The 18,251-nt window shown below is 42.1% G+C and overlaps 1 protein-coding gene and 1 long non-coding RNA gene across 4 annotated transcripts in view; both read left to right on the forward strand.

Annotated features, from left to right (window-relative positions):
- fez2b (fasciculation and elongation protein zeta 2b) overlaps positions 1–14,433 on the forward strand; it is a 43,092-nt gene extending 28,659 nt beyond the window's left edge. Inside the window, exons 6-10 of one of the 3 annotated variants that reach the window (XM_066697494.1) lie at positions 1,668–1,748; positions 3,816–3,891; positions 6,223–6,288; positions 8,754–8,778; positions 9,683–14,433. In XM_066697494.1, coding sequence (XP_066553591.1) covers positions 1,668–1,748; positions 3,816–3,891; positions 6,223–6,288; positions 8,754–8,764 — 234 coding nt within the window. In that variant the 3' untranslated portion in view covers positions 8,765–8,778; positions 9,683–14,433. The remainder of the gene's footprint in view (positions 1–1,667; positions 1,749–3,815; positions 3,892–6,222; positions 6,289–8,753; positions 8,779–9,682) is intronic. The other 2 variants (XM_066697493.1, XM_066697495.1) reach the window with 2 other exon arrangements.
- Positions 14,434–15,310: 877 nt separating this feature from the next.
- LOC136727172 (uncharacterized) lies at positions 15,311–18,011 on the forward strand. The gene is made up of 3 exons (XR_010808415.1): positions 15,311–15,862; positions 16,104–16,231; positions 17,728–18,011. It is a non-coding gene; the product is annotated as an uncharacterized LOC136727172 (long non-coding RNA).
- The last annotated feature ends 240 nt before the right edge of the window (positions 18,012–18,251 follow it).

Below are 18,251 nucleotides of genomic sequence, written 5' to 3' on the forward strand. Positions count from 1 at the left end.
ATTAATTTGGGTTTGGATTATTTTAGAAAGGTCATTATTAACTCTCATTCTCAGAGGGTGTTTTTCCTCAGTTAGAATCCAAACCTGACCTTGTCGCTATAGTTTAATGGTGCGCGCAAAAATAAAATCTCCTTGCCTCTGCAGAACAGTGTTGTAAATGTACTGCCCGGGGGAGTTGTATCGGCTAAGGCTGCACAACCCTGTAGTGTGAGCGCAGGTCTGAAACATTACGGGATATCCGGAGCAGAAATCCAATGCTTGCATTTTTCCGTGGCCCTGGAGGGAACGGCTCTTTTGCTGTGATTAAGGAGGCCCGGGCGTCTCTGAGATAGTGGAGCTGCTTTTCGACCCATCTCGGAGTGCTACCTTTAGAACATCTGGCTGCTCCAGGCCCCTGAATACATACCTGCCTTTGGATTACACCCCTAATAGTCTATGATTTACGAGTTCACTGATAGGGTTTGCTTTCTGATAGGGGGGAAAAAAACTGCTGCCTTAAGCATCTGCAGAAAAGCTGCAAAAAACAAGAAAATTGACCCATTTATTTCTATAATTATAAGTAATCCCAATTTTCTTGTTTATAATTGGAAAGAGTCAGAATCTTAACATGTAGTGCTTCTGTACAATATTAATGCCGTTCGAGGTGGAATTGTTTCATTGCCTCCAATTCTCATGAAGAGCCCTCGACTGTTTTCCAGGGTCTGTCTGTCTGACTTCACTAGCGCAAATTTGGAAAACAAAACCAAGCACAGAATACTGAACATCGAAATTGCACTTCTTACAACTGGCTTTGTGAGAAATGGTTTATTAAAATGTCATTTAGACAGGGTTAATTTCAATATACACGAGGTCGGCTTTAGTTTGTGTGCGTGCGTGCGAATGACCCAAAACTAAGCACAAAGTGGAGCCAGCACCAACTCAGCAGTATATGATAGTGTGACCTTGTGCATCATGTAGGATCAGTTTCTAATGCATAAGGTTCGTATTTATACTGTGTGCTCTTGAGCCCCCTGGGATAGCTGCACAACACCTCTGTCTGACTGTGCTCCATCTCAGATGACAGCTCTGTTCAAGGTCAGTTAGGTCCATCAACATCCCAACAGGACAACTATCAGGGGCTACAATTAAACCCTCTGGTATAGAGTCTTTGGTCCTCCACCAGTTACTAACTGCAGTGGGCACAAGTGCCTAAACAGTATTGTAATGAGAGAAACCACAATGTTCAAAAGGCTATTAACCACTGAGACTGAACTAGTGTCTTTCAGTTCCTCCTTTGGCTTCTTATGAATCCTAGACTCATCACACATGGAAATGAAAGCAGACATGCAGATCGTTTATGGTACACCTGGTGTTTTGATGCCAAAGATCCTGTGGAGAGCTGGTGGGGTCAAGACCTCTAGTGCCGATACGGACGAGACCTGTATGTGTGCATCTTGTACTGCATGCTAGTTTGGGTTTTGCCAAGTCAACCTCATGTGCCCAGCATGTGTCCAATCCCCAGTCCATCTTTTGTGTGTCTCCTTGTCTCACGTTCTCTGCTTTCTAGGGGGGGAAAAAACGTTTCATCTGCTCTTTCTCTTTCTCCCCGTCTCTCTCCTCCCTCTTTTCTCTGTCCTCCTACCCCACCTCCCTCTTTCTCTTCCTCTTTTGCTTTCTACTGCTTCCAGCGCTTCAGCATGGAGGGAATCTCCACTGTCATTCAGAATGGCTTCCGCCAAACGTTTGGGAACGCGGGTGGGGAGAAACAGGTGCCTCTCTTTTTCCCTGTCACTAATGATCTGCAGGGACGGCAATCGGGCACCCGTTATCTCAAACACCAGGCCTTTCAGTGGGCCAGGCCTGGCCTTCTCCTCCGACTGCAGCTTCAGATCTGAGCGGAGCTTGCCGATGTGTAATGGGTGTCTTATTCCCGTCCCTGTACTTGTTGTGTGTGGTGGCTTAACATGCTATAACCTGCTCCTTTCTGTAATATTCACTGTGCCGAGTGTCCGCTGAGGAGCACGAGGGGCCAAAGCAGGTAAACTGACAGAAGAGGGGGAAAAATGTATATGTGTCACACTTTATAAATGTCTGCAAGTTTCAAATGGACTCAGTGTATGAATACCACAGGAATACCAACTGAATATCTTGTTCTTCCTCCACAGTTCTGATGTTGAGCACATGTGTATCAGCTAAGGTTAGACGTTAGGGTTGCAGACTAGATTAGGGTTGCGATGTGATCAAACCTCAGAACTCAGAGGAAGTGCTTATGAATGTTACTACCACCCCAGTCAAACAGTCATACATAGATAAATTGTGTACATCATAGTATTCAGTTTGTTCCTTGGGATGTTTGAAATACTACACATCATCCTGTGATATCAGGCAATCTGTTCCAGTAACTTGGGGCTTAAACACCAAAAGGTTAATCTTGTTACATTGTTTGTAGATCCTGGGAACCTTAACGTGCATTGTTTTTAAAGCTTATAAGTGAATCTATTAAATTCCACTTGGAATACAAGAGTGCAGTGTGAAACCGGACAAGACAGAAAAAATAATTTGAAGAAATGAAGATGGTTTTCACCCAGGCAGCAGAATAAAGTTTAAAGTAGATTTCAACAGGTTTGCCTTGGGTGAAGAAATTGACAAAATAAATGAATAACAGCAATAACAGAAACCCTAACAATAATGCTCTTGTCCTTCAAACGGGTTTGTCTCTCCAAACGTCCCAGCTGTCGTGTTCAAACGAAGTCGCTGCTACTTTAGAAAGGCTTGTATTCAGCGGAGGCATAGAAATAATGTTCTGTCCCTGCCCCCGAGTGCTCGCTACTCAAGGTGCTCAAATCAGTACAGATTGTAACAGCACTGCATTGTGCAGTTTTAATTAATTTTCACTTCATGATTTCATTATATAAACCGTACAGCACATTTCTGATTTCCAAAGGGAAAATTATGAGTATATTTCTCCATTTTAGTTCCAATATACAGTTTATTTTTTAAGTGCAGGGTCTCCTTCTGTGCTTGCCTCCCCCACCCCCATTTCCACTATGGTTTTAACATCCCTAAAATACTTAAATTTTAGATTTATTTTCCATTTTTAAATTATCAAAACTGAGCTATTACTGCACTGCACAGAAGACCAACTGTAGCATTAAGACCGTCATCAAACATTTGTAGTGATACTCACTTGCTAGATAGATACTATACAGATTTGAATACAGATTTATTTATTATAATTGTGATCTTGTATACTGGATACTGTTATACTCTTGTTTGTGCTGTGAAATGGCATCTGGCGCATTAGGCGTCTTTCCAACACATGCGTGAACAACTTGATCTTATTAGGAAGCTATAGTTCATAAATCGTGTCAAAAGATTTTACAGGAAAGATCACAAGGCGCTCCATCCTTACTTAGCCCAACGACTCATTAATATTGGATTGCAGAGAATTTTAAATCACTAAATGTTTATATTTATGTTATGTATTTATTTTAAACTTACTTCTTTCCTCTCTCTGTATTAAGTCAGTTGTACAGCACAGCGGCCTCTGGCATAAAATATTAATTGTATTTTTCCACCCCCCCCACACACACACACCAATGCCCATTCATTTTCATTCCTTTTATTAAATATTTTAAAAGCGCGGAGTTGCCGCCTCCATCTGCTTTGTTTGAAATGATCAGAGCTCTTTAATGTCTGGTTCATGTCTAACATGTGACTCGTGAAGTTGCACAATATTACATGGGGCTCAGGTGTCATCTGTGTTAATTGAGGTGTATCGGGAGGAGCCTTCTTGCAGTAGTGATAAACTCGCTCTTTTTTTCTGTCCCTCCCAGTATTTGACCACAGTCATTCCGTATGAGAAGAAGGGAGGACCTCCCTCAGTGGAAGATCTCCAGATCCTCACCAAGAGTAAGTAGAGATGTCAATATTGGCTAGTGTCTGATCAAATTACCGTGCCGTGGCACAATTCAAAATGATAACAAAACAAAAATAATGAAAGCAGCCCATCTAAAATCCCGACACTCCCAAGAGGAGCACCTTTGTCCCTGCCTTTCCCTTCCCTTAAATGTTATCATTTACAAAAACATAGCATTCAAATCCTTGGTATCCAGGAGTGTCGGCGAAGCAGAGAAATGTGAATGTGAAGTTCTGCAGGGGAAATATTGATTGGCAGAGTTGTGGTTTGGTTTGCGTGTGTTTAGATTGCGTGTAATGAGCTTAATCCGATTTACTCGCACTGTTCTTGGAGCTGATTTATTCCCCTCGTGCACACGAGAGTCAGTTGCAGATATTCACACCTTTCCCTTGAAACTATTTGATTAATCATCTGGCTGAATAAATATAATTGAGATATTTTAAGAGTTAGCTGAACACTGCTTCAGCATAGAGAAAACGGTAAATAATCCATCTGATTGAATGGAGATAGCAGAAGGATGATTAAATAAATTGGGAGGATAAAAAGGTGAACCCTGCTGCATGTCATTAAGGGAAAAGACTGCTTTGTGCAAGCTTACTCCTAGAACTACTTCAAGGTCCAATTGCGATCAGGACACTAATGTCAGCAATCAATTCTCTTAATCAGTCTGTCTGGGCCCCCGGTCTACTCCCACGATGGGCTTCCTCAGGGAACGCTGGACAGCTTTCTCAGCCGCTCAGAGTAATTGAAGCGTGGTTCCTCAGTGATTTGAACAGAGAACCGCAGGAGCGATAAGGGAACGGCCGATCCTGCCAATTAAGATTCCCACAGCAGGGAAGCACTGGGCCCCATGGGGGTCTGTATTAGTTGAAAGCGCCGCAGTGCGCCTTTACGGGCCGGGGCGGTGTGCTGTGAAGGCTGAATCCCACAGCTCATGCAGATGCCTCCTGTTTTTAAATGACTGCTCATGGTCCTTTTGTTAATCACGTTAGTGTTTTAACTGCAGCACAGCCAGTCATTAGATATCAATAAATGTCAACCCCTGCACCCTCCACCTCCCTCAAGCACCATGCTCATGTGTTAGAAAATGGCTTCTGTAATGTGCTAGTAATTCTCAGTTCAGTGTTTAAGGCATTCATCCACTGATGAAGCTTTAGTGAAGGTACAACTATTGTTGGTAGACATTCTAAAAATGAGCTCTAGATCATTTAGGAGGGCTGTGATGGCACATAGGGAACCCCTTTTCAGCCATTAGATAAAAGCATTGAAAAATTGTTAAAGACATGGTGTCGTAAGTTCAACTTACACAATGATAAAATTATATTTTCCTGAACTCTAATTCAGCCTAGGGAAAAGGAAATATTCCAGTTGACTGAACCGGCTTAAGACCGTGGTTGTGTAAACTTTGGCCTGTCACCCCGTCTCAACTTGCATCAATCAACTGGAATCTCGGCAGTTTTCTCTAGGCTGTCAGTGTTTGACAGGCCCTGAAAGGTCAGCAGAAAAGTATTCTTGAACAGTATTTGTTAAACTGCGTTAATCAGTGAACAATGTTTCAAACGAAGCGGGTGTGTGTAGAAGGAAATGTGAAGCTAGCTTTACACCCGGTTCTGAGCTCTAAAGCTTTGTTGCTTCTAGGTAGGTTTTTGTGTTTTTTTGTTTTTTGTTTTCGGTGCACTGGGCAACACTCTATTTGTATTCATCAGGAGACTCTGTAATTCACAAGGGTACATTTTGGTTCCCGGCAGCATATTTTCACCACTGCCTCTTCAACGTGCAGTGCAGTTAAGCGGCTGCATACTGCAAGAGCAGGATACTTACAAAAAGACCGAACCTGCAGCACAGAGCACATGTAACTGCGATTACTGGACGTCCTTTAATCTAAGAGACTGCAGTGTATTTATATCAGTGGGGGAAAAGAATGAAAGGAATACAGGTGTTTTAATTTTGCAATTTTTAAAAAATAAAATGTTTTTAAGCCATAATTGTGTAGGTTGCTGTTTTTTCAAGGGACAACAGAGGCAATATTTTTTTTTTCCTGGTTACCCTTCACTTTGTTGTTGTCGTCCAGATTCTCTTTCACTTAAATTTTCCGGGCAGGGGAAGGTGTAGATTTGTCATGATTTATCGTGAGCTTCTTTTTTTCCCATCCTCCTGTTCAGTTTATTTTATTGTTTTTAATTAGTAGTTAGCTCGACTGATGCTTTGATGCAAAGTGTCTCTCATGGGTATCCACAGCCCTTAGGAGCAGTGGTTAGGGCTGTGGACCTATAACCAAACTGCTGCCCCTGTGCTGAATGCATTTATTTTGTTTCCCGTTCCAGTTCTCCATGCCATGCGAGAGGACAGCGAGAAAGTGCCAAGCTTACTCACGGACTACATACTAAAAGGTACAGAAACCCCCTGTCTGTCAAAGTTCTCTTCACTGTGTTCAGCAAGTCTATATGAAGAATGTCTACCATTTATTTTTATCCTCACCATGAGGAAGATGTTTTTCAACCACTCTTCCCCTCCCTCCTTATGAGTCGCCAACATGGAGGGAAGGAAAGTATAAATTGATTGCATTGACAAGCTGAGAATTGATCTAGTTTTGAACGGGGCCTGGAAAATATCTTACTTGTGCACCTTATACATGTTCTCCGTTTGAGCTGTGGTGCTCCTTATTCTCCTCATTTACTTGCAAAATCCACCAGCTTAGCATCAGAGGAAAGAAACATCCCTAAGGCTCACCCTTCCTGATCCAGTACAACTCTATTAAGGACTTTCAGTAGTTTACATCTTACAGCTGAAGGTCAATCAAACTCCACATGCTTGCTAAATCACATTTGAATAAATGTTGACTGGTAGATGAGGATAAGTAAACGCCAACTCCCATTTCCACATAGATTTGTTTTTTTAATATTCTTTGAGTGACAATCAAGCGCTACTTACTACTATAAAGAGAGATCAGACTGAAGAGAACACATGCATGAAGCCACATCTTTTAAGTCTATAATGTCTATAAACTATATCAAGGATCATGAACCAATAAAGAGCTGGATGTTCTGGGTCTTCAATGTGATGGATCTTACAGATTTTTGTTATAAACTCTATTTTAAACTATAATTTCTAGACGTTAGGCCTGTTTATATTTCTAAGTCTGGAAATCTGTGGCCACGCAGTTGAATGCCAGCCAAACTGACCGCAGGCTTCCCAGTGCAACCCAGTACGTACGCCAGAGCACCTGTGGAAATGAACGCTGCGCCACCAGTTTAGCCAAGGCGTAGACTCTTTCCCATTCCGGGAATAGTCAGGCTAATTGTGAGTGCTAGCAGGGTAGTAATTCACAGTAATATTGTCTTTGTGGCACACCTAAAGCATTTGTCAGGCGACCAAACAGACATCCCGGAGCACACCCACTGACAGCACAACTGCAGGATGCTTAGCTAATGGGCAATAATTCGTCTTTTTGAACTGAACTGAATGGCGTAATTGGAAAAGCCACTCTAGCAGGGATGCCCCTCGTTAAAAGCTAGTCAATTAGCTGCAATCAGTGCCACGATGCACTGAAGTCAGTGAAGGGATGCATGGGTGCGTCCAAAGAAATGAATCTAAAGCAGTAGGGTTGTCTGGACCCGACGCACTCTAGGGTCTTTGCCCCACCAGTAGACATCCTGCACTTGTGTTGACGTGGTGCTGTGTGTCTGACTTTGATGGGCTTTCATCAATGAGGGGTGAAAAAACAAACGGACGCTCCGGGTCACGATGAAAACGACCGCAATGTATTCATCCTTTTGGGTCTTGAACACCTTTCTCTTTCCAAATGAGACTGGGGCAAAATGCAACTTGTGCACGTCCCCAGCTTAATCACTGTGCCTTGAAAATTGAAGCACCTGAATCCAACCTTGGGCACGATCGGCAGGTAAACAGACAGCTGGTTTCACAGACACAGCTGCTGCCATGTAGACTGTAGGAGGTACTAAAGGGCCTATGTCTCCTTCAGGCTTTTTGGTTACCATCCTGATCTAATTGCCTCTGCCCGGGAGGAGACGTTTGGAACAAATGGTGCAGCTGTGCTGGTTCTGCGTAGGAATTAAGGGACAGATTACCAGCGTCTTTCACTTTCACTCTGCTGTATTGCTGCCCTCATTAACATATGATTCTTCACAAAATTTAAATAAAATGAATATCACAGAACTCGGGTGGAACATATGCAAATTCTAAAATTATTAATTCAGCATGCAATATTTGCCCGCGGGGAGATTATTAACGAATATATGCTTAGCCTCACTAAATATAGTACAGATACAAGCAGGGTATGTTTATGTAATGGCTGACTCACATGTTTAAGAGCTGTGTCGTTTCCGTTTGAATGGGATTACTTTATTCCGTATAGCCTTCAGTGTCTTTATATTTTTAAATCCATAGCAAGCGTTATATGACTAAGGATCAAGTGCTGTTTGCATTTCTTTATAATTTTTACATAGCTCTCTGGAAAAACTACCATTACCTTGTGGTACTGAGGTCAAGGGCACGATTATCAATAGACATGAAGTGTCCCAAACATGTCCAATGTCTAATTAGCCCTTCTGTGTGCTCACTGTATGGGTGCCGAGCTAATTAGAAGGCATATAATACATCACAGGTATAAACTGTTGTCTTTTATTTTTCTCCCGGTTCTTTTTATTGTTTCTGATGCCCTGATATATATATATATATATATATATATATATATATATATATATATATATATATATATATATATATATATATATATAATTTCTGTTTTGTTGTTGTTGGTGTTTTGTTTGTGTTCCTGACCTTTTTATTTCCTTTAGTTGTTTATCTATTTCTTTATTTGCTCTGTTCTTGCTAGCATTCGTGTGACAATCTGGACAGAGGTTTGTGTACATTGTTTGTAGCACATGAATGGGGGTCTTGGCACAGAGCCTCTCATTCCTGCGTAGTATACATGTCGTGGTAGTGCTGATAGACACGTGTCTTCCTGTCTGTCTTGTCAAGTGTGTTTTCGAACCCCCTCCTCCACTCTCACTGCCCCCCACAGCGCCCCGCACCCTGCTTTCCAATCTCTAGCTCACTGTGCTGTCCACCTTCCAAAAGCATCCATCTCTGGTCAAGCTTGCATCCACATCAAACATGATATAGATCTAGTTTTTTTTGTATTGAATTGCATAAGAGACGCATCCCTCCAGCCGTTTAGTTCTTCTGTAGTTTCTCATTAGGGCCTCTATTCCCTTGTAAGCTTACTAACTGTGTTTCATGTGTGTGTGTCAGTGTTTGAGATTGTAGATCCCTAAATAGTCAGAACAAACCACTTGGTATATGGGAGACATAGTCAAAATGGCAGATACGTTAACACTACACAAGCTTAAATGCAAGCTGCACAAAATTATTTATCGACAATATTACATTATCTGGGTGCCTTAGGATATATGTATATCATAAGAAGTAAGGGAGGAGGCTTATATGTTGTCTGATGCCAGCAATCTTTCTGCAGCCATTCTGTTCGCGTCACACAAGCCTCTGTGCTCCTGTTCGCACTCGGACGGCTCACGTTCCCGCTGTGGTTTGCCAAACACTGTGCTTATGCAATTGTACAAACCCACTGCAGATGCCTGTGCCACTGGGATTTCTCTCTGAGCCCCTGAGCCAAGCTAAGAATGGAGCCTCGTCGTTGAGTCTTTGCCGGCCCAAGAGGAAAGACAAACCGACAGACCTACCGCAAAAGCAGAAGCGGTTTCCTTTGCGTTTGGTTGGGCGCTGATATTTTCTCTTTGTTTGCAGTTCTCTGTCCCACATAGAGGCAAGACCGGAGGGAGTCGGAGACTTCTGATGCAGTTGGGTGGGACGGTTTGGTTCTCATGACAACGAGGTGGACTCATTTTCTGTGGCTTTCTTCCCCATCGGAGCTTCGCAGTGCTTGGTGTTTACTCACATCCCATTCATAGTAGCAGTGTAGGTAGTCTTTAATTTAGCATGGTAACTGAGCCTCCAGTCACACTTCCCATCAGCAGAGCTAGGATGCTACCATGCCATGATTATGAACATCCTTCATGGAGAGGGGAGAGAGAGAGAGAGAGAGAGAGGGGGGGGGGGGATCAAATGAAACGAGCATAGAGAACAACAAAGGAATAACTGTACAGTTTTAACAAGAAGTATTGTTTTTAGAAGTGTTTCGACTATTTTTACAGTGTGTAGAAGGTAGATATCAATCGTTCCCTTTCCCTTTTGTGGAAAGGGGGGCTGTTAACTTTTGTCATTTTAACCTTTCCCCCCCCCCTCCCCCCCAGCCAGCTCCTGGTTTTAATGGGAGTTCTAGTCCAGTTTGGGGAGAGGGTTGGGGTGTCTGCACAAACATTAAAAAGTCATTTTTAATAAAAGAATTATGTAAGTTTGGTGATAACAGATCATTCTAGTACAGCAGGCATTTGTGTGCACTTACTCGCATTAAAGTATTATCTGTGAAGTGCTTCAAGAAAGATCCTAATCACATCTTGATGTGGGAGGTCCTCAGTTCCCCGTGTGTTCAGGAGCCATTTTTCTCTGTCTTTAAAGCACTGGTCAATCCTTGAGAGTGTAGGTCTCCTCAAATGTTCCCTATCTTAGGACCTGGGAAGAGTGTTAGGTCAGTCACATTATGCAAATTGTGTTGAGGTGTAGAGTGAGGAAACTCAGGTGGGATGACAAACGCTTCACCCTTGTAGCCCCCCCACCCGTCATCCAAGGAGTGGAGTTCGAAACCGTGCTTTAAGGGAATGAGTCAGCTCTGATGAGTTATAGTCACTGGAATGTCTTTGGTGTCCAATAGAAAGTCTAGAGGTGACTAGCATAGAAAAATGGCTCCTTGGGGTTACTGGGTTGTTTGTGTCTCAGTATTATTGCTCTCTTCAGGGAAAAAATGGATAGTTCAGCAGCAGCATCACAATACACAATCATGGGCATGTAACAATCTTGGGTGAACGAAAATGGGATTTTCCTCGTGATATGGGCCAGACATACACTACTGAAACTCAGTGTTCACGATGCAGCTTCCCTGCTTCTGTGTGTTTCGACTGGGAAGCGCAGTGAGAGATTGGGGAGGGGAAGGTATGTACTGAGGCTGCTGGGAGATGTTTTCTTGAAACACTTCAAAATGACGCTGCAGTACTGGGTTTATGTTGAATTTGCTGCTGCTGCTTTGCTGAGGAAAAGGGAAGACAAACAGATCTTCAGAGAAGCCTGAATGAAAAACACACAACGCATTCATCGACCAAAGGGATTTATCCAAACTACAAACCGCATGACAAGTACATACAGAACAAAAGACTGCCATTACCAAGCAAAGGAGAACAAACTGAGCTGTGACTGACTGCTACAGGAAGCAGGGTTACGTCTGACTTTCTAGCTTTCTCTCCAGCTTAAGGTTAATTTCATCAGGAGGGCTTGAATGCAGTGGTCTATGTCTTGACAGTGTCAGTGACTCTCCCTGTAAACATCACAGTTCAGTGCCACCTCTTCAAAGACTTGAATTCGATTTGCCACACGGTGAACTCTGTATCCTGCTAGTCTTTCTCAGCGTGACGTTCTGTGTGCCCTTTGGACTCGTCTGTGTTGTGTTGAACCTGGCTCCAGCCTGGGCCTGAAATTCAGGCTTGAATGAAGGAAGAGCAGTAGAAGTGATAAGCGAGTGCGATCAATTTCATTGCTTAACTGCCAGGGCTGAAGTGCTAATAGTGCACTCCTGTAATCTGTAGTGTTAGCCAATTTGTCCCTTTGACTTGACTCCTGGCACTAGGTAATTTCTCTTAAGAGGTTAATTAATCCTACCCGGAGTCATTAAACTGCTTTCCATCAGCGCAGACTAACAGTTAATTCTCCCGTTTCTCCTCTCATTCTGCACAATAATTTTCTATCGAGCGGGTAACGGAAGGAACACACCTCTGATATTGGTTGTGCTGCCTTTTTGTTGTCGGTTAATTTAAGTGTGCACTTACGGGATGATGATCTTGCTTACTATGACTGACTATTTGGTCATTGTGTAGCTGGGATTGAAAGCTCAGGCTGTAGCCGGGTTGATAACTGTAGATGGGCTAAAGCGGTCTTGTTATAGTTGTGTGCGTGGAACCGCAAAACAGACTCGGGCTTATTGAACACAGACGTCTGTAGACCTGTGAGTTTGAGACCACTTTGCAAATGATCTGGAATGACAGAATGCAAGCTTTTGATATTTAAATCTAGTACATGTATCCATGGGGTATCATTTTCAGACTAAGGGTTTAACCTCCGCTGGTTCCCGTCACTAAAATCTCCCTGGAGAGCGTTTCTAAGAGGACTGTATTACTGACCCAGCACCTTGTGGGGCGTTGACATGTTGCTGCCTAATTCCAGTCCAACTGGCTTTGTTTCTGTTTCAGGTTTAGGAAGAGTATGTAAAACATACTGTATTTATCCCTGACATTTTTAAGGTTTGTTTTTTGTTTTTGCTCTGTTTTTGTTTCTTTGCGAAATGCCAGAAGGGATCTCATTCGTTAGCTCCCCTGCTAATGAGACTGCTTGTATTTTTCTCTGTGAGCGAGACATTTGCTGACATCACACTACAGTCTTTTGTTGGCAGACTGAACTTAGCTTGGCACGATGTCTTGTTTAGTTTGATTCTAAGGACCGGCATCAGTTTGCTTACTGCTCAGGATCTTTTCACACACCCTGTACAATATCCGTCTTACAGCCTTAGATGTGCAGGGAAAAAATGAGGAGGAAGAGGGAGCCACAGTGGAGAGAAAGAAAACATGCAGATTTCAGTTCAGTAAACTTGCAGTGTTTACCAGGGCTTTGAAAATATCTTGGGTGACGTTGCACTTTATATAAGGCTCTTATCTGTGTGGCGATCATCAAATCTGCTCGATAAGCCGCGGCTTGTGGATCATACTGCGGGCTTTATTTTTCTTCCAGGATCGTTTATTAAATAACATCGGGATCCCCAAGACGCACAGGCTGTGTGGCCTTCATAGACACCTGTAGTAATTCATGGTTCATCATCAGTTCATCAATTAATTCACATTCAAGCTGCTTCTCTGTTTCTTCAAATTGGGTTTGCTTGCCTTTTTGTTTTGGCTTGGACACAGTGCACAATGGTTTTTAATCTTTTTTTTATTATTATTATTATTATGGTAAATATGATTTCCTACTCCTAAATGTAACACTAGGCCTTGCTCAGTATTGCTCAGTATTGCTCACTGAGACACTGCCACCCATCCTTTGCTGTTGATAATCATGTACAATAAATGTTCATGTTTATTAGAGATCCAGATTAAGTGGGTGTTCCTGTGTGTTAAAATAGTTTTGGTCCTGTTGCAATGTAGAAACACCTGCATGTATATTGTATGTGTTCATGTCTTTCGTTGGCCTGTTTGACCCCGCTCTGAGCAGAGAAGATGGAAAACGCAAAATTCAGAATGGGGTATAAGGTGGATTTATTCTTGAATTGTATGAAAAGAAAGCATATGCATCCATTTTGTTGCATGTCAGCCTTCTCTGTCAGATACTCTCCTCAGGCATTGTCTAAGAAAGGGACGTCTTTAACCCTCAAGAGCAGTAACGCTTGTATGTACAATTAAAAGGTGTTTGAGAGATTTCAAACAGGCAGCTCTGGGGACGGCTCTGCTGCTAGAGGCTATGTGAGCAGTTCGACGGCTATCAATGGCTTTTTTTTCCTCCTAATCAGCAGGAAACCTACAAGGATCGATCGTGTGGCAGAATGACAGAGCAGTTTCTAGTGCTGACTATAGCCCTTTGGATGCTGGCACAGTATTACTCCTGTGGTCGTTTATTTTATTGTTTTGTGCTAATTTATACAAGGTCCTGAAATGCCATCTAGTGGACTGCTTGCATCTGTGCAGCAGAAAAAAAGGACGAGAAGAGATTCATTCATTTTAACCTTCTAATTAAACGAGAGAAGCTACAATTTGATATCTAAATATACTCGCATAGCTGGCTTCAAAAGCATAGCCCATATGCTGGTTATCTTGCTGCATGTGCATTCCGCTGAAAGTTTAAAAATAATATTTTTTTGAAAAAGGGATTTCTCAGCCATAGCAGTATTTTCTTGAATGCTGTAAATCTAGATCTTGGTATATAGTCTCCCATTATACTAGGCAAAATAAAGATTGCATTACTACTATATTTTTTCCAATCTCCTGGATAGTTTGTGAACTACACACGCTGTGGACTGGTGTGTGCGTGTGTGTGTGTTCACCCTCTGCAGTTCACAGAGACATATCAATGGCCTCCCGTCTCCCCAGACACCGACCAGAGGAGCACTAGGGCTATCTTTGTTAATGCCTGAATTTCTGTAAATAGAAACATACTCATTATTTTTTAATGCAACCTTCTCTTTTATTTTTTAAGCCTAATTTGTTTATTAATTTATTCTGTATGTGTCTCCATTTTGTAACTTTGATTGTCTGTAGTGGTACGTTAATTTCATACCAGAAACCCATTAGAGAATAAAAACTAAATATTAAAAAAAAATAATAATAAAGTTGATTTTGCCTTTTTGACGGTGTCTCTTTATTTGGGAGCCTCTGAACTTCATGCAAAGCTGAAACGCTCCAGGAGTCGATCCATATCTGGCCCTTGAGCATTAACCTGGTTTATGTGCTTTATTCTAGCCTTACTTCCTGAATTGAGCGTCACTTACCGGGTCAAACGGAATTTCTTTCTCAGGTGGATATCTAAGCCTGATTCTACCCAGCCTGGCTCCTGGAGTTTCAGTGCAGCACGTTTTATGTAATTTATCTCCAGTTACCTTCCAAACTTAAATTTTCTTCCAAGTGTAAAACTACCAGTCCTTCTCGTTATTAATTTAAATGTCTTTAATCCCTAACAGCTTTATAATCCTAAACTTAATTGGCTGGAGGAACTTTAGTAACAACTGTGGCCCTCATAATAAACCACAAACCTGCAGTGCTAGTAGTTGGAAGGGGATAGAGGACATGCCTCCCTCTCTGCTGTGATACTTTATATCTGCTGTCTTTTGTCTATCCCCCCCCCCCCCTATTTGCTTTATTTAGGAGGTTAGAACAAAAGTAAAGCTAGGGACCATCTAACCAGGGAGCAGAAAAACAGGTTGCACCAGTCCCTCCCAGTAACACTAGAGCGGGTATGTAAAGGAAAATGAGAAGCAAATTTGATGCTCAATGCTTTCCTGCCAAGGACGACAGCTCGGCATTAGACACACTGGGAGAGAGGGACCAAAACAATCTGTTTAGCGGGAAGCATGAGTGGAACAAGGTTGCCCGTGTTTCTGCTCCTTCTCTCCCTGGGTCTTCACACTGGCTTGGGGACAGAGCATCGCAGAGAGGAAGAGGAGTCACTTTCAGACTTTCTCAGCACATCCATGTACACCAACCATCGGTGAGTCCTGCCTTTGTAAGCGATGGGGATAAAATAGCTGTGTGTGACTGAATAGACACCATGTAAATGCAAATATAAATACATTTATATATAGTTTTTTATTTATTTATGAAATGCTGTGAAGGGATCAGACCTATGTTAGCATGCTGGAAAGCAGCCAGGGAGGAAGTGCAATACTAGGGTTCTTCCCCACTGAAACAATCCAGCTACATTTACACAGGGGGTCTCACTTGTGCTTGGGGGAATATAGTTAATGTAGTCGGTTATCTGAGATCCCAGTTTGACCCGTGCACTGGAGTCTGTCTGGGGTGCACTTGACATTGAACTGGATTATGCTTTACATTAATGAGCGTTATATGATCCAGTCATGCAAATTGTTCTCAGAAAACCAAAAAAATCCACAGAAGTATGGAAGTACAGTAAAAGGTAAGAAAAGTGAGCGGCAGATCTGGTGTGGTTGATAAGCAGGTCTTTTGCATTTACCAGACACCTTGAGGATGAACTCCGAGACCACATAGGGGCTGTAAACCTGAACACCCAATCTGAAGAGAAACTGCAATTTCACTTTTTCTGGTAAGTTGTATTTCTGGTAAGCTGATATATTGAAATTGAAGTTTAAATTTATTTTACATTGGAATTAAAGAAATCCACTTCATGGCACTTTGTTAAACTGCAGTTTTTTTTGGGAAAGCAAAGTATATTCTGCACTGCAGTTCTCAGCATCCCCTGAAAGAAGATTCAAGTTCAGAGGTCACCTGTATTTGTGCTTGCTTAGAGTAACACGATTCATTGATCATTTATTTGTTCTATAAAGGCTTCATGACTTCGACCGCAACAGGAAGCTTGATGGTCTTGAAATACTGGCAGCGATGCAAGAATCCCTTCCGGAGCTCAAAGAAGAACAATCCTTCAAAATGGAGCAAATTGTGGACAGTTATGCAGGTAATGGTTTTTCTTCCTCAAAAGGCACCATATTACCAGACCTAACGGGTCATTTGCAATGAACTTGCAGCGTTATTACGGAGCTCTGTACTAAAACTAGAACGGTACTGTCTCGGGATCATCCCCATCTGGGTAGTAAGTTGTACCCACTGCAACGAAAAAAGAAGCGGAGCAAAGTTGGAGACTAGCTGATCCCCAGCTTTAGTATCGTACTAAGGATTCATTTGTTGTTCTGCTCCCAGACAGGAAGTGAAGTCAGTGACGAGGGCAGGGCACAGATCTAGAAATTCTGTGACTGTATTCTACATTAATGAGGCCGAGGCCTCACCTCCTCTAGCACATCTAGACTGGATAGGATCCTTGGATCACTTAGTTATTAATGGACACCAAATGAGCACGATGGGGCGAATGGCCTCCTCTCGTTTGTAAACTTTTTGCTCTGATCAGAGTGATTGTTTGCAACGTTTTTAAAGAACGCCGCTGCTGACAAGCTGATATGTATTGGCAGTGCTAATCATGTGAAAATGGGAATACCATGTAACATGATATAATGCTACATTTATTGTAGTAGCATAGTCGCTAGAATTATTTATTCTTGTGACTGTATATATAATATAATCTCAATTAAATTGTGTATGAAAATGCATTTATGGCACAAAAAGAAATAGCTAAGGCTAAAATGCATTTCCAATTGCATTCCAAACAAGACCCAAACCTATTATCTAGACTAAAATGGTAATATGACATTGGTCTGAATTATTTTGAAGAACATCAGTAATGTGATGTACAGGCGCAACACCGCAGCCCAACACTGGCCTGCTGTCCAGAGCCGAGCTCTCGGCACTGAACACAGCCCTGCCGGCATGGGACTCGTATACTATACAGACCACTTCATATATAACTTCATATTCTAAAATGCACTGCAGTTCCAGCTGGGTAATAATTCCTGTAGAGCTTCTCAGTTATTTAATATTTAATAAAACCTTTCAACCGTCAATTATATCGATGTTCACCAGACCATTTGCCGCCATTCATAAATTAGAAATGTTGTCAATGTCAAATACAACACTGTAAATGTATTTTATGTAAAAAAAAAAAAAAAAACTGTACTTGAGAACTTTTGATCAGTTACAAAAGTTGTCAATACATTGTGATTTTTCACATTTTGTTCCATTTACTGTACTGTACTATCCCTATTTAGTCACAGTCTCCTCTAGAGGGCAGCAGCAGTGGTTTTGGGGTTCATTGCAATGGAGGCCTTGTTTAGTCTGCAGCTGGGGACGAATTTCAGTCGCCAAGGTCGTTGCAGTGGGTATTAAACTTGTAGACTGTTTAGTACGGAGCTGCGCACTGACCAAGGGATCATCTCGTTAGTATGCAGCTTTCAGTTCGTTCCAGTTGACCCAGTGGGAGAAGCAGCACACTTTGGCAATGGATCACGTAGCTACAAAACATTTTGCATGATCGGATTATTTTTATTTTATTTTTTTATACAGAACTAGTGGACAGCACCCTGAAAGACCTGGATGTTGACGGAGACGGTTTTGTGTCTTACCCCGAATACCTACACGTACACAGAAGGTTGATCGGCCATATCTAACCCACACCAGCGAGGAGTGCAGGAACACAACAAACCACTGATCTGGACTTGCACCCAGTCCCTGAACATCAGTGTTAAGAAATGTACTTACTTACTAGCTGTAAAATTGGTGTTAAGGTACGCAGTATGCTTTCTAAAATGATTTCATCATCAACTTAAAAAATAAAACTAACAAATCAACTGCTGCAGTCATGGCCCTGGGGGTTGAGAAGATCTTTTTCTGCCAAAAGTAGGGAGTGGTAGCTGACACTGATATCGGGCTCTAGTGTGGTAGGATTGTTTATTGAAGGTAAACACCTCACAGCAGATTTAATTCAAAGGGGTGAAATTCAGTTCACTGTAACTAGTCACAAACGATGCACTGTGTATGAAAGCAGAAGTACCACAGTAGTGGAATAAAGAAAAACCTGTAAAAACACA

This window comes from Amia ocellicauda, chromosome 1 (assembly GCF_036373705.1).
Source record: "Amia ocellicauda isolate fAmiCal2 chromosome 1, fAmiCal2.hap1, whole genome shotgun sequence".
Lineage (NCBI taxonomy): Eukaryota > Metazoa > Chordata > Actinopteri > Amiiformes > Amiidae > Amia > Amia ocellicauda.